We start from the raw sequence: 16,745 nt of genomic DNA, 5'->3' as shown, positions 1-16,745 counted from the left end.
AAGTCTTTGGGGCTTACTTCTTGAAAACACACGTTTTGCTGACATCTTACTTAGGCCAAGTAAGGATCTGAGCTAATGATGTATAAAGACAGAGAAAAAAAACATGCATCAAATTTTCTTATTGAAAGAACAACTAAATACTACAAAAAAAATCTTTGTGATTTTTGTTGCTGTTATTTTCTATGCATGGAGATTGTTCTGATTTTTAAAACAAAAACAATTGAATCAAAATTAGCTTACAAACCTGTAATAGTTGCATAGCTACTTCATAGATAGCCCTAGTGGAATCAGCTGCTTTAAACAGTATCAGATTTAGAAGGATCACTGTATCACACTGGTAATCCCTAGGGAAAAATCACAAGCATGAAATAAATAACATTAATTTATTTTTTTAAATTTGAATTTATTAAGTAAAAGCTAATTCTTGGGGGATATGAAATGGAATAACCTAACACTTCGGAAGGCTTCTCTAGTAACACATACACACAAACAGGAGTGATCTCCACTCTTTATGGGAGGAAAAAATGTTCTAAATGAAATTATGCTTGGAAAATCAAAGTCTTGAAAAATTCTGTAGTACCTGTTCTGGAACACACTGGCTATGGCTTTAAAGCAGCCAGCTGCTACCCGCTTGGAACCTGTATAGCACCGGTCTACGGCCCAGTACATGAGGTTACTCTGGTCAGGGTTGAGTTCCAAGAGCAGCGTAACTGCCTCGCAGCCCAGCTGGTGAACCTGTATTCAGAAATGAACCAATTAAAAATAAAATAAAATAAAATAAAAAAATAAAAAAGGGCCAACTTATAAAAATGGCATAAAAGAGGGAAATAGATATTTAATCCAAAACATCTGTAATACACAAAAATTATTCCAGCTAAAAATAATAAGTCCACAGTTTAAAAATAACAACAGATAACCTATCAAACTGTTTAACATCCAACTTGTACACACAGTAAAAGATTACTGAAGTAAATAATTAGACAGCTCTAACATTCCTTTTTCTCAGTTCCAAGCCCTGTATTGTGCTATTTACTCTTTTCTGAACACAGATCTGAAGTCAGATACAGAAAAGCAATTAAATATAGACAGGTATTCCATAGCAGGATACAAGGGACTGATCCATCTGGAGACTTGCATAATCCCTTGAATCTATCCCACTGGAGCAGTAATTCTATGCTGTCACAGTATAAGTGCAACGAAGGCCCTATTTTTTAGATGTAAAACTTGCCTTACTAAATAGCTGTAAAGCTTGGTCTTCAGAATTCCATAGGACCCTGTCAATAGACTCCAGTTTCACAGAGTTCAAGTTAAAAATCTTGTCTCCTTTAAGTTTCTGAAGATTGTGCTTATTACTACAACTTTATCTAGCTGATTAGTTTATATAAAGTTTAGTTTAGTATAAATTATAAGAAGTCTGTTTCAGTCCTTTCCTCTCTAGTTCTGCTTTGTCTGTGCTCAGAATGTGCCTGGTGACTGCCCTTCTCAACTTGGTGACAGCATGTGTCAAGGACAAGGCAAAACCAGACACTCCTAAGAGCTTTAGGCATAAGCCACCCTAAAGCCCTTGGGTCAGTGTGACCACAATAATTCATGAATGCGTTTATGTTGAAAGTAGTGATAGTTGCAAACCAATATTTACACTGCCTGCATTACCTTCTTATCCTGCGAATCCAGAATATTATCCAGCCATTTGTATAAATAGCCATCAGATGAGAGCCCAACATTATCTGCCACAGGGCCACAACACAGTACAGCAGACATAGCCTTTAGAAAGTAAAACATTACATTTCAATAACTCAGATACAGCAGATGTGTTTTTATCAAGCCCATTAAAATCCCAGAAAACAATAGTCTATTTTGACAGATAAGAAAGACTATGGATAACAAAAAGCAAATAACATTTTGTTAAAGAAATACTTCAATCAAATCAGGTTATTCCGTGATTCTGTGATTCTGAACTCCCAAGTAAAAGGTAAAAGTGAAAAGCTGACTTATGCAAGAATTTATATGACATTTTTATTATTAATGAACATTACATAAAAGTCTTTCTCCTTAGGCAGATGAGAAGTCATGGGAAGTCAACACCTACTAGTGATTTTAAGTAATTCTTATACTAAGTGCAATGGTTTTGCATACTGCAAAAAACAAAATTATCAAAACTGAGCAAGTAGGTAGAACAGAGAAATAATAAAGTCATAAATGACAAGGATATGAAAACTACCTCCAAAAAGCCGAGATGTTAAATACACACTAGCAAAATCAACTTGGGAATTTATTTTCAAAGTTCAGAAAGTATTAAAATACCTTTAATGCACAGTATTGGTGTCTGTTTATTTGCATGTTCCTATCACTGTATCTATCCAGGGGAGTAAACATGATACTAAAAGGACCTGCCCAATGACTGAACAACATAAACAGACTGTGGCGGAGACTTTGCTGTGGAAAGACACTTCTTCTCTGGTGGACTGAAAGAAAAGCAAATAAAGTTAGAAACCCTTTTTGTATCATTTTTTAAAATAATGTACATAAAAGAGAATCAGGCTATAAAAGGGAAAAAGTAAAGACGCGCTATTTCAAAATCATAATAGCTGGATGTAGTTTTACTGTTATCATGCTTAATGTCACTAAGGTATAAGGATAAGCTATTTATTAATCTAAAAAAATGCAAATGCATTGTCAGCCAAGAAGACTTTTGCTGGATGAGAAAATTACTTGTTGCTTCTAAACAGTATCAGATACCTCTCTTAAAAACCCTCATTTGCTGAAGCTGTGTTCAGAATAGATGGTATATTTTTATTAATGTATTATGCAAATTCAGGTAAGTAGAATTTTTTTGATGCTTTAAAAAAAAAATACAAAACATTCTATCAGAAGTTATCAAGATCTATTTACATACCTGGAACATTTTGAATGATATTTGCCACTAAGGCACTAAAATGGCATCGGATATCTTTCAATGTATCAGAATCCTTTTCATTTTCTGCTTCTAGGAGTTGTCTTGTTAGATCAACATACTCAAGTAAAGTGTTGTTGAGGGAATGTGTTTCATTATCAAGGCCACCACTTGCACTTAAAAATAAAAATATTAAACTGTGTATGCTAAATATACATCTTTAAAAAAAAACAAAAAAACCAAAAAACCCAATCCTTATCTCCTTCTCTTTAATAGACCTCACCATTGCTAACACTGAATTCAAAGTCAGTCTTTCCCTAAGCTTGTTTCCTTGCTATATTAAAAAAAACAGTGAAAGTAAACAAATAAGCAAGCGTTATTTTTCACAGCTCCCTCATCCTTCTACAGAATTAGATCTTACACTGGGAGTAATTGTTAATGAAGAAATTGCAATTTCAGAAACACAACAAATTAATTAATGATACTTCACTGCAGAAATCTATATTACACAGTGATCCTGCTTATCAGTGCAGCCCCCACCTGTGACTAATGACACCAGCATCTGCCAACAGTTCAAATATTCGTACTAGCTGTACACGTAAAATATCTCGACGCCTGCGCCGTTTCATGTTCTGTGCAACAGAGGAAACACAGAATTAGATGAAGTGGGGAAAAAAACATAAAACTGCATGGCACAAAAAAGTATTATTTTATTTAGACAACAACTTGCATGAATTATCAGGAGTGCAAAACTTCTATGAACGGTTACCAAAACGCCTACTTATCTTAACAGATCAGGCAGTGAAGAAAAGTTATTCCTTTTGTAATTGCAAGATACACCCAGTTTATTATTACACATATTAACAAAATAATACACTTTTTGTCACTCTCCTGTCATGAAAAGTGACATGTAAAACAGTGAACTGAAGTACAATACCAATCTTTCTGTGCGTGTAAGACTAAGAAAACACACTATGCTCCAGTAACATTCTGAAACAAAAGTCATGTTCCATCTCATCATCTGTATTTAATTATGAATTTATTAGTTCATGAGTTTATTAACATGAATACAACAGTTACCATAAAAAAATTCTGAATAATCATCTGTGTTTGTGTTTACAGAGATTATTATTTCTGTGGATACCTACAGGGGCTTCTAAACCCTACAGTAAAACATCCTCTCCATCAGAAGACTTTTATTCAGTGCAGACAGCCAGGTGAGCTCAGCGATTTCCATTTTAAAGAACTAAACAAAGCTGGATGACAGTAGAAATCAATGCCATCTTAGGAACTACTAATTGCAGGCAGCATTTAACTATGCTAAACCATGCTTAAGAAACATAAATTAAAGAATGTGGAAAAGCTTACAGTAATTTCTACTCATTCAAAACTAAACTCCTTTGATATAAGAATAATACAGAGTTCAAAGCAGAACTCTTATACTGTAAACAGCTCACACTAATTTGAAAAGGAACGTTTCATTTTGTTACCTGGTGTTTTGACAGCTTTAAGGTGCAGAAGCATAACTAACAGTTATTTACTATCATTTTTGAGAAGATAGCTAAAACTCTGTGCCAAATATAGGAAAAACATCTAATTACCTCTGGCCTTCTTTCAAGTGCTTCCTTAATTATAGGATGTAGCTCTTCTATTAGTTCCCTGAATTAAAATAAAATAATCAAAAGAATATGAACAACCATTAAATTATCATCTTAACTGAAAGATATTTCATAATAAGTGTTAAAATTTCATTTAAAACACCCTTAGGTTTTACTTATAGCTTTCTGACATAAATAAGCATTTACAAGAGATGTTTCTGAGAAGATTTTCCTCATTTAAATACAAAGCACCAAATAGCTTTCTCAGTAACTACACTAAATTTTCATTTAGAGAGTTCTAAGTTATATTTCTATCAGGTATTATTTTCATTCACCTTCACATCCAGGATTTAACAAAGCCTTATGTTGCAAGTAGATACTATCAGATAAAAGCGATGTTGGCAGCTAATCATATCCTGTTCTTGCAACTGTCACTGTGCATTTACTTGTTAATAAACACTCCTTCTCTAAGGCCAATAATGATATGCTGACAGACTAGTCAGTCCAGTCTCTATGAAAACTGAAAAGCAATGATTTGATGCTGTGGTTACATTTCCAATTGGCAGTGAAGCTTCACAGTTTTTTCTCAGTTCCTTCTGCCAAACTCCAATTATCTCATGACTCCATGAAAAGGGGCAAAGGAACATGAAAGAGATCAGCAGTGTAGATCTATGCAGACAGCACACTAAGGTAAAACTTACTAATTCTACTTTTACAATCAATAGTATAGCAATAACCTCCTCTGTTTTAGGTTTGCTGCAGTGTGTCCCTGTGTTCCACATTTTTCTGTGTACTTTCAGTGCTGTTCTAATTTACACATACCAAAAGCATCATCCACTGACGTTTTCATGTTAAATGACTGATTCCCCTGGTACAGGGGTCCTCCTTCAGGAAATGTGTTAAGGTGCTCAGAAAGAAAACTTTCATTAAATTGCATGAGACTTAAACATGGTGATGGATAGTTCCATATTTTTGTTCAGATTAACAACAAAAAAAAAACAAACCAGGTGTTTGTTTTTTTTGTGATTATAAGGTTTTTTGGTAAAACACACTCAAAGGTTGGCTTTTGGTAGAGAGTACACAACAAACTAGACACGTGATTAATAATAGAAAATAAAAGAGAAAATGAGTATTCTAGGTTTAAGTGGTGTTATCAATTATGTTCAGTACCTCTACAACCACGACTGTAACTAATATGTAAACGTCAACAGTCCATAGTCTCTTCCTCCATAGGGCAGTCTTTAATACCAATAAAAGGCATAAAAACAATAAAATTAGTTCAGCTTCTAAAAAATCATTGTCACAGAGCTAAGTGCTAGAAAAGAATGATAATCAGTTTTCACAGATTTTCTAATGCTTAAGAAGGCCTTTTTCTGAGTTCTGTTTCCCCAGCTTTGTACTCATCAGCATAAAACCAGATGAAACACAGCAATTACCTAAAAGCTCCTGGGTTGGTCCTGCCAAGTCCCAGCACAAGGGATTCTGTAATTTCCATGCTCTCAGAGCGCATCATTGGAACTATGTGCTTAAACAAGGAAGAAGGGGATGGAATGCCAATGATCTAAGAAGAAAATCAGAATAAACCTGAATGAAGCAGTTATCCAACGTGCAGGTAGTAACATTAAAACATCTGCTACAATACTGGATTCTTAAGTACTGATCTGAACTACTCATGATAAAAACAAGGTTTCTGACCTTTGGCGTGGAAACCAAATTTCAGAAATGGTACAAAATGCACATCCTTTCCCCGTAGTGAACAACATGGATGAAGATAATTGAGAAAAAAAATCTGTAGTTATCTGCCCTGAACTTTTCTGTTTTGTCACTGAACCTAAAAAGCCTCTGGAAAGACTTCATCCCATCTGTTCGGCAACCTACTGAGGCACTGTGCTGAGCACACAAGAGAGCTGAAATAGATTGTTACCAGGGCCAATGACTCTTCAAAAAGAGTTGAGTATGCATCTGTGCAAGACCTTTACAGGCAGCTGAGAGGCAACGGCACCACATACCTTCACATCCTCCATGTGAGAGGCATCTCCAAAAGTTTGAAAATCAAAAATAAACAGTGACTTAGAGGTTTGCGTGGCCATCTTTGAATAATATATTTCTGAGGGTCTTCCACACTTATCTTCAAGACATTCTGATTATAGGAATATTTCCATATTTCATTTTCAGAGAAAAACCTTAATGAGAATTTTGTTAGCTCTCCAATTCATACTTGCATATTCAGTTTAGAGGAGAGCTTACAAAATATTCTAAGATCTTCTGTTTCTTTAGGAGGAAAAGTAAGCCTGTTAAAATTTCATTTTGCAGTTTCTCAGATTTAAGGACAGAATCTTGGTAACAACTGGAACAGGCTGCTTCTGCCAAAAATCTGCTGTACAATCTATGAGTTATCTTCACTGCCTTTACTCCATCTTCCACAGGAAGCCAAAGAGGAGATTAAAAAAAAAAAAAAAAAAACACACAAAAGAACACCCAACCATGTCTGCAGATAACATGAAGTAATGCAGACAAAACTGTGGTTAGGAAAAATACAACAAAGTATAGTGCCTGAACAGAACACTGCCTCAGCCAGTGGAGAAGTGTGAGGCTATTTGCTCAGAATTACAGAGGTCTTCTGACAGGAAAGAAAAAAAAAAAGTAAAACAAAAAAAGAACAGAAGACAAAATATTTCCTCATTATCACCAGATAAGACTTTGAAACTGGGTTAATGTTTTCATTACATTATTAGAATTTGTCTGAAAAACCACAGGTAGAAATGCCTTTATCGTATGGTTTGGAAGAAACAACCTGAACCTTATCCAAAACAAATGAAAAAAGGCATTTTAAACATATTTTCAGATAAACTACACAGCCTTCGAAGAATCATGATAGTTGTCATAAGCCTCAAGTGGTTCTACTTCAGTAGTAGCTGCAGTATTTACAGCAATCATTAGAAGAACCTACTCTTGAATCGATGCTGTAGCCACTGTCAGGGGTAGACGCCAGCGTCTCAGGAGGGGAACATCTCACAGAGCCAGTGGAAGTAGAGGAGCTTGAAGAAGATGCTGCACTGCAGCAAAGAATCAGGTAGTTTCTCCAGAGCCCAATGTAGGAGTCACTGCTTGTAGTTGTATTCACTTTCTTTGCATTGATAGGGCTGCTATTTAAAGAAAAAAAAGCCCAATATCATAAATAATGCCTAGGAGGTTTTGCTTCTCTATTGAATTCATTTTTAAATTGTGTGTCTGTTTCTGCTAACATAATGTACTCCCAATAAATTATTCAGATCAGACTTGTACATCAATAATGTATGTTTTTATAGTCAAACTTGTAGAACTACAATATTGCCTAAGGCACGAATCAATCTTTACAGCAGATAGTATTTTTTTCCAAATAGAACTGATCTACCTTTTTTTATATGAATGAATGAAATCCATAGAAAATATTAGGAGTGCATGCTGCCTCACCGAAACATAACAGCATTAGAATGATGATGAATCTTGAAAGAATACAAGTAAATTAGACTCTATTCCTTTAGAAATGAGCTTACTTTATATCCACTTGTGGAGACAGCATCTGGAGTCTGGTATAAGCAAACATCCAAGCATAGCTTACAGCTGTTGGGCAGTGTTTTGGAAGATTTTCCTGCTTCATAAAACTTGAAAGGCTTATAATCCACGGATCTTGGCCTTGAGTCACATGTGCAAATATCCATATATGTGATGGACTGACCACATCAAACTGGTGGCTGATTGGAGAGGAGCTCCAATCAGCCAAAGTCTGTAAATCCACTGAACTGGGACAGTATAGTAAAGTAGTCTGTACACATTAAAAAAACAAACAAACAAACAAAAAAAACCAATTAATTTCTATGCATATTAAGTAATACTTTTTCACTTGTAGATTTTCATTCTGAAATGTGAGTGTCAGAACTACATTTAGGTATAGTTAAAACACATTATTTAATTCATGCTGTTTTTAGAAAAGTTCCTGAATATGAGCAGTGATAGAAACAGGTTGGAAAGGAAATAAATATTAAGTAAACTATTTTAAAAAAATGGCATTTGGCTCATGATGACTTATTCTTCCAAAAGATTCCAGACTTTTAAAGTCTTACTACTGAAATACAACTCATTTCCTAAGCCTAAACACAGCAAAGCTTCTCTTCAACCGTGAATAGTTTAAAGATAAATATATAACAAGGGAATTCAGCTCAATCAGAAACCATACAATGTTGTTGTCAGCCTCAAATCATTCCTCAATTTTTGTTCTGAGAAATAGCTTTGGAGGCCCTGGATGTTTTTTTGCTGGTTTTTTGTTTTTTGTTTTTTTTTTTAAGCTGATAAACTGTTGATAAAATTAGCTTGAATATAATGACACTGCGATTTAAAAGACATACCAAAATGCTTACAGAAATGCATCATCTTACACTCAAGTTTAAGATAAAATCTCTCCTACCTGATCAGCACCAGTAAGATGTATGAAACTCTCCAGGATAGAAGCACTTTGTCTGTCCATTACATCTATAGCCAATTCATCATCACTCTAAAAAACAACAACCAAAAAAACCCAAAAAAACATAAAAATCACAAAGTCAAGAAAAACAGTATTTTTTCATTAAGCTTTTACATGAATGGATAATCAACTCTTACCTTAGAAATTTCTAGAAGAGTGAACAAAGCCCTTATTTCTCTAAGCACACTGACTGCTAATCTTCTCGTTGCAGGCCTTGTGCTGCAAAGAATGACCAAAGCAAAGCCTTCCACCACGTGAAATACGTTGGAATAAAGGGTCCTCTCCAGAGGAAGGGTATGGGCAGCCCCACTGGAGACACCACGCTAAGAAATAAGCACAGAAGTTAAACAAATAAAGGAAAAAGTAAACACAATCAAATTATAGTGTTTTATTATTAGTGATGACAGAGTTAATCATAAGATATTTAGATCTTCTCTACTTTTCGTATTTTAAATTATGAAAATGGCACAGCATCAGCTAGCTTGTATTTTTTTCTCTCTGAATTCAGTCCAAACATCACAAGGAAGTCCTTCTTATTTTACTTCCTCACGTAAGTGATGAAATTAGGGCAAAATTCAGCACGAGTAAATGACTCTCTCTCATAATTAATATTACATAAAATGATTTCTCATAACCCTTGTACCTCTTTTCTATTAGTTAGTGGAAAATGGTGCTGTTTTGCTAGCTCTGCTGTTTAAAAGTGCTATTTAATATTTCCAATTCCACATGTTGAATTTGGTGTAAAGAAAAATGTGGCAATTAATCACTGCTTAGAGAGTACTTAATATTAAATTATATTTTGGGAAAAAAATAAAATAATATGTCTAAATATCTTCAGCATTGTAAGAAAGTAAACAGAATTTTTATTACTTTAATAAAAAAAGCATACTAACAAAACTGCATATAGATTAAATTATGTTTTGATATAAAAGGATTGTATTTAGAATACCTGAGAATCTTGAGCTTTGTTATGCATTTGGGCTGCTTGTTTCCACTGATTTATGAGCTGCACTAACATTTTTACTGCATTGTCAAGAAGCGTTGGGTGGATGTCAGTCACTTCACGCACAATAAAATACACAAATCCTGAAAGAACATCTTCTCGCCAATCTGGAAAATCAAGCATTAATGCTTGGAGTGTATTGAAAGCCAAGGCACGGAGTTCTTCATCCATATGAATTGTCAGCCTGTTTAGAAAAAATACCAGTATCATCAACTCTAGAATTGCATATTCTTAACCAGCCTTTATGAATTCAAGTTTGGTGCTGTCTTCTGCCTTTATTGTACAGTGCAGAATACCACAGAGATGCATTCTCTGCACTGAATACATCTGCAACTAGCTAAGACAAGATCCTGCTAGAAATATAGCAAAATATAGTAAGACTTCAAAAAACTTAGTGCAAGAAAACAATTTTCATGAGAGATAATCATGTCTTTTGTATATGTGTTTATCCGAGTGAAACTGATCTTAGAGGTCAGCGTGGAGGTATCTTGTGATGTGCAGGTTACTGTTCTTCAATGCTTCCTGTCTTCTACGAATAAATAGTGTTACAAAAGCCTTAATTACTCTTGCCCACTTAACTAACATTTACATATTTATAATTCAACACACTCTATGCAAATGAGCTTGTAATTCCAAAACTACAAGCTGAACTGTTCTCCTACACCAAGACTATCTTTATATTAAAAAATGAAATATAACAAATAAATAAACAGAAGAAAAATGTATTGCTACAGTAATAACTGAAGTCTGCCTGCACATACCTCAACTATCTGTTCTCACTGAATGCTCAGACTTCCTACCTGCAGACACAACTGCTGAAGGCAGGCAAGAAAAAGAGCGATCGATTTGTACACAGTGGACTTGAACTTCATAGTGAGTTGACTCACATACTCTATATTATATAAGGAGCTTTTAAAAAGGAATATTCACTAAAAGTTATTTTATTTCACTTACCTTGCAAGCAATTCAATGAGGTCAGTCCTGCTCATACCATCTGGAATCAGTCTTGGAATAGCAGCAATACAAGTTCTGAATAAATCTATCTTAGGCTTTCTTTCACCTCTACAAAACCAGTTTGTAAACAACAAAACAACAGAAAATCCACATCAGTACATCACAGAGATTTTCAATCTTAGGTCAAAACTTAAGAAGGTACTAGAAAATTTTTAGCATTAATTAATGAAATCAGAATGAATTTAATATTCAAACAAAAAGCCTAAATTTGTAATGTAGCAATGTGAAACATTACAGCACAAGAATAATACAATATAAGTTTGACAGTGGATTTTATACATACGTAATCATGTCTTCAGGTTCTTTATTGGACATCTGCACGCTAGTCATGCACATGGGCCTTCCAACTTCTTTGTCCAAATGCCTAAGTATGCTGTCCAGAGCTTTTCTGACTTGAGGATAGTATATTGACATTCCTGAAAAGGCATAGAGATCCAACCACTTCTTTCAGTATTGCATATTCTCACTTACTTTTCACGTTCTTATTAAAATATATACCACGTTCAGCTAAGCACAAATTTCTTATTGTACAAAACCTGTCATTAAACTAATTTTAAGTGTAAAAAAGAGGCATATCAAGCAAGCAGTAGGAGGTATTGTATGAAAGTAGAAGTTTCCTTCAGGGAAGAACATAAACAGAGAAGTAATTATTAGTTGCTTTTCTCATTTCTGAGTATTTTAGCTCTAGCTTGAGACTGTCTTTTAGAGACAACTATTTCATCTGCAGATCATGAACCAAACAAAGGGATAAAAAATGTCTCACTCCAACGCAGCTGTATTTTGGAACACTGTAGAGTGGATCAAAGGAACAAAAATTTCCATGCTAATTACCAAACTAATTCTACTCAGTATTTTGTGTGCTAATCCAGCAGTTTTTAAAAAAGCCACAGATCCAGTCTTGGACACCAGAAGTTCAATATCGTCTAGAGCTTCTCTCTAAAGAATCATGTTAAAACATGCTATAACTAAATTCTCCATAAAAATTAAAATAAATATAGAAATAAAGATACACAAATGCATTATTTGAGAATAACCGAGAACATCTACGTACGTATTGGAATGTAAAATTCCAAAAGACCAGTACATACCTATAACTTTTGCTTCCTCATCTGTCAGTGTTTTATTAAGAAAAATTTTCTTCACACGCAGAGTATTTCCTGAGGGAAGAACAACTCCTGTTGTTGGCATTGGTGGTTCACCATCTTTCTGCTGCAAACTATCTGCTATGACAAGGAAGACTCTGAGGCCTATATTCATCCTCTTCAAAAGCAACAAAGGGAAGAAAAAAGAAGTAGAATACAAAAGGAATTATAACATTAAAGTAACACAAAACACAAACTGCGTTTTCCCTCTGTAAGCAGACAGCATTAGTAGGACAGGCATGATTTATATATTACCCATTAGAGTAATGAAAGTATGAACAAAATTTTAGTGTTGAATGCCTTCTCACATCTCTGATTCCAGTCAACAAAACTGGCATGGACAAATCGACTTAATGTTTCAGAGTAAACAGGATTAAAGGAGTTAATATGAATGATAAGAATGATATACGCAAGAAACACATTTTTACATCTCATTTATTACACTGGCTTTGTAAGAGCTGGGTATGATGTCCCTGAAGAAAAGGCTTTATGGTTATACACAAAAGCACACATACTGGGTTTACAGTTGCAATGAGCTGAAACTGCAGTAGTGTTGCTGGCTTACTCACCAGACATGGAACAGCAATTGTACACAACTATTTATTTCTTTAGCTAGTAATAACTAGTTATTTCTTTAGCTTTATCAGAACATCTTTTTTGATATTCATTAATCTGCTTTCATGACAGCTCAAAAATAGTTAACTACAGTTCCAAAAACTTCACCCAAACATCCTGTTCTCACTGCATGCAAGTAGTAAGTTTGTTTTACCTCTGGATTAATTGTGAAGGTTTTGGGTGATTTTCCAACACTAAGAAGATCAAATATTATTTCTTTCATTGCAAAATCCAAGCGTTCCTATAAAGGAAAAAAGGTTTATACATAAATTCTTGTTTATCTTTCTATGCATAGCTGAATTTCTTCCTTATAGGCAGTAGGTATCATGCCTTAGAAGTTAAAAAATATAAAAATGATATTTTAGAAGTTTTAAAATATTTATTTTTCTTACATACTCTTATGAATTAATAACACTCTTAAAAAAGTAATACAGTTCAACACTCCTAATGCAATGTATTAAAAATGTCAAAATACACTACATTGGCATTAATATACTGGTGAAGTCCATGTGAGTTAGAAAATTAATCAATTAAGGTTGCATTTGCAATCTCAGATTACAATTCAGGTTCTCTTTGAATGGTCATATACTATTGGACTTCAGTTTCAATCTGTGCAAGAGATGCCAAATGAAAAAAAAAAATCAAATTGGCATAGCAGATGCATTTTTCTGTTTTCTTTTCTTTTTTTTTTAACTAATACAGCTCAGTTCTTGAACAAGTTCAGAAATGTAATATATGTGCTAGAAAAAAAATGGAACAAATGAGTCTGATACATGAGTCAATCGAACAGTCCTTCAAAAAGCATATTTTATTCCTGCTTCAGTTAGGCAGCTCTTATTATTGATGGCAGTTGAGTTAGTTAAGTAAAGCCTTCACAGTAGGTTACTAATTACATCTACTTCATTCTGAGAATGCCTGATTTCAGACCCTGGGATCTCATTAGTAGAAGTGTCAAATGGAAAATTCTGCTTGTACCTACTTTGGTGAAAATCTATACCAAAGAATAGAAACTTCACCATTTACTCTCTGCTGAACTTCAGTTCTCCATCTGTTCAACACAGTATAAAAAAAAAAAAACCACACTGAACTCTTAAAAAGCATTCTGAAACTAGGGTGAGGGGGCAATAGAAGAGTTCACCATGAAACTGTATTCAGATACAAAGGCAAAAGAATAAAGTAAATAAAGCACAGGCTTTTACAGTTAGGCTGCTTTACAGGTTCAAATATTTGATAATTAAAAATAATTTAAACTTAGTGTTAAAATGAAGAACCCTAGAAATAAAATTGAGAGCATAAAGGATTTTGTATCCTGTTTTATCTCTGTACAAACAGAAGTAGGTCATTTTGGAAACTGAAGCACAGACAAGCTATCTGTAAGATGGAAAAAGAAGTCTAATTTATAAGGTTAAAGATGAATGAGTATTGTATCCTGTGGGATCACCTCCTGCATTTTGATATTAAGATAACAGAAGCATCTAAAACAATACAAATTGTAATGCAGTAGGAACTACACACTAACATACACGTTGCAACTTTTTTTTCCACTCTACAGAGGTTAGACTCCCTGCTAAATACAAATGGACTTTAATGTTCAGATACTCTGTCCCTTACGAATATATTATAACAGAACACTGTAAGTATATCACTGTACCTCATTTATCTTCATACGTATACAGACACATCCATTACAGAACAATACAGATGCAAATACTAACCATCATAATATCTACAAATCATAGTTATTGAACTTCAAAGAAAAATAATTTTGCCACTTGAAGAAACGAATCAGTCATTCTATTATTATTTGGGGAAATTTTATTCAGTACATTAAACTCTACAAGTATTTCAAAAAACAGCCCATAATTTATATTTCTTACAAATAATGCTCATAATATTGTATCTCTACCTAGATATATTCTTACCTGAGCAATGAACTGAATAATCTTCACAAATATATTCAGAGGTGTGTCTCGTGGGACCACACTACGCGATCCTTTTGGAAAAAGTGCTGATACAATGCTCATGAGACGACTACAAGAATTGAGAAACAAATGTAAGAAGTCAAAAAATTGTTCTAAGAATAATTTTTTGCAATTGCCTATTTGTTGAGATTCAAATCAGAAGAACGTAGGATTGACTACTGCATACCACAGAAGGCAGTACCTTCCATTTCAACTATAGCCCTCTGTTGTTGAGGGGATTATAACGAGTTAGCTTATATGCAGACCAAAATCCTGCTTTTGAGCTACTCAGTCAGAAGGAGGAGCAAATGCTGAATGACTACTCCAAATTCTCACTGCGCTAATTTGCAAAAACACATTTTTTCATTCTTTTCATTTCCAGCCTATACTTAGTGATGGGCACTTCAGATCCCATTTGTTATGGTATCACGAGAGCCTGCCAACTAAATTTCCTGTTTTTTATCTCTCTATCCACTTATGTCATCACACACATATAAAAAGGAGAGTGAGGACTCTCTTCATTCTCCTCTTCAAACTAACCAAGTTCCTCTGGTTTTCTCTATTAAGATGAAGTTTCTGTTTCTCTACTTATCCAACAAGCCCTCCCCTAGGTGACTTTGGAATCTTTTTTAACATCACAAAGGAAAAAAAGGAACTTAGAATCCCTTGTGCAAAGAACTTACCTTTGAGTTACAGTGTTGCTTTCACATTTTATTCTAATAACATAAACCCACAACAACCTATACAAAGATTCCAGTGCAACTCGGGACATTTTAGGATCTTTATTCTGTAAAATAGAAGAGAAATACAGTTACTGTTGCCTGCAAGACATTCAGGAAATCATACTATTACTCTTCTGACTTTTGAGAATATTTTCAACTATTTTTAAGAAAGAAAGCTGACATGTTTAATACTGACTGTAAGTTTTACTGTGTATATTTAAAACCAAGCATGCATTGCACATTCCCAATACTATTTAAATACTTAACGAGTAATTTCAGAGTGCTTTATATGCCTTTCACTCTGAAAGCAGAACATTAACAGCCCTCAGGATCAACACCAAGAGCATATTGCCTCAAAGAACTTTTCTTAGAAAGTAACTGATATCCACTTTATAGCAAACTAACTTGTAATTTTATCTAAAACATGGGAGTAGCTGCTTAGGATCAGGCACAAAGTCCATCTAAGCGCAGTATTCAGCTTATGAGAGCAGACAGTAGCAGGTGCAGAAGAAAAAGATTGCAGGGCAAGCATTAATAAATTATGCATGGTATGAAATTCACTTTCATCCTAAAGCTTCTTCAAGGAGCTTAACTTTGCTCCTTCTAGCTCTTTCACTGTTCAGAACACTGAGTGACAATAACGTTTGTCACATCAACTCCAGTAACCTCTTTTTTAGCTAAGGGTGCTCGCTGTATTTATAATCTTGAAGCATTCAGTGGGACTCTTGGAATTCACCATTAGTATTACAAACTGGAAATAAATGACTCCCAGGTGGAACTTTTTAGGCACTGTCTCAGTTTAAAAAAATATATATATTCTTTCCCATCTCGTCTTGTTTCAAGACACAATGTTTCTGCCTGATGGCTTGAACACAATAAATTTCACTTTTTGTGGCCTCAATCACAAACCAATGGTCCAGTGTAGCACTTCCAGGACAAGTGGAGTGTAAATTCAGACTGTGATAGCTTTGATTTCATCTAACTTAAACTGTGCCCCTTCTCCCCCCCCCCCCACCAAAAAAAAATAACAATTACATAATTATTTATCATAGCTTATCTACAGGCCAACATTTCTTTATGTTCCAAGTAAGATTACGAATTAATCTGTCCATGCTTTAACAAATACTACCCATAATGCAGCATTTAGACCTTTTCTTAGTAGTAGTAACCCACTTGAGTAATGCTCTGGTTTCCTTATATCTGATAAAGGGGAAAATAATTTACAGTTCAGAAGAAAACCAAAGTTAAAAAAATAAAAAAATAAAAAAAAAAAGAACAAGTTTAGGTAGCAGACAT

At 34.3% G+C, this 16,745-nt stretch overlaps 1 protein-coding gene across 6 annotated transcripts in view; it reads right to left on the bottom strand.

Annotated features, from left to right (window-relative positions):
• The window catches only part of FRYL (FRY like transcription coactivator), a 153,235-nt gene that overhangs the window by 49,752 nt on the left and 86,738 nt on the right, over positions 1–16,745 (bottom strand). For all 6 annotated transcript variants that reach the window (XM_042872197.1, XM_042872192.1, XM_042872193.1 and 3 more), the window contains 19 exons: positions 15,411–15,514; positions 14,689–14,797; positions 12,921–13,007; positions 12,098–12,269; positions 11,293–11,425; positions 10,950–11,057; positions 9,942–10,179; positions 9,130–9,315; positions 8,936–9,022; positions 8,028–8,296; positions 7,442–7,637; positions 5,928–6,052; positions 4,495–4,552; positions 3,434–3,525; positions 2,897–3,069; positions 2,305–2,465; positions 1,654–1,764; positions 581–735; positions 245–344 (listed from right to left, as the gene is read on the bottom strand). In XM_042872197.1, coding sequence (XP_042728131.1) covers positions 245–344; positions 581–735; positions 1,654–1,764; positions 2,305–2,465; positions 2,897–3,069; positions 3,434–3,525; positions 4,495–4,552; positions 5,928–6,052; positions 7,442–7,637; positions 8,028–8,296; positions 8,936–9,022; positions 9,130–9,315; positions 9,942–10,179; positions 10,950–11,057; positions 11,293–11,425; positions 12,098–12,269; positions 12,921–13,007; positions 14,689–14,797; positions 15,411–15,514 — 2,664 coding nt within the window. The remainder of the gene's footprint in view (positions 1–244; positions 345–580; positions 736–1,653; positions 1,765–2,304; positions 2,466–2,896; positions 3,070–3,433; positions 3,526–4,494; positions 4,553–5,927; positions 6,053–7,441; positions 7,638–8,027; positions 8,297–8,935; positions 9,023–9,129; positions 9,316–9,941; positions 10,180–10,949; positions 11,058–11,292; positions 11,426–12,097; positions 12,270–12,920; positions 13,008–14,688; positions 14,798–15,410; positions 15,515–16,745) is intronic.

Source organism: Lagopus leucura, unplaced genomic scaffold, assembly GCF_019238085.1.
Source record: "Lagopus leucura isolate 7727_CA_CO unplaced genomic scaffold, USGS_WTPT01 Super-Scaffold_100004, whole genome shotgun sequence".
Taxonomy (NCBI): Eukaryota; Metazoa; Chordata; class Aves; order Galliformes; family Phasianidae; genus Lagopus; species Lagopus leucura.
Note: the sequence above shows the minus strand (reverse complement) of the source record. Positions and strands in the feature narration are given on the sequence as shown.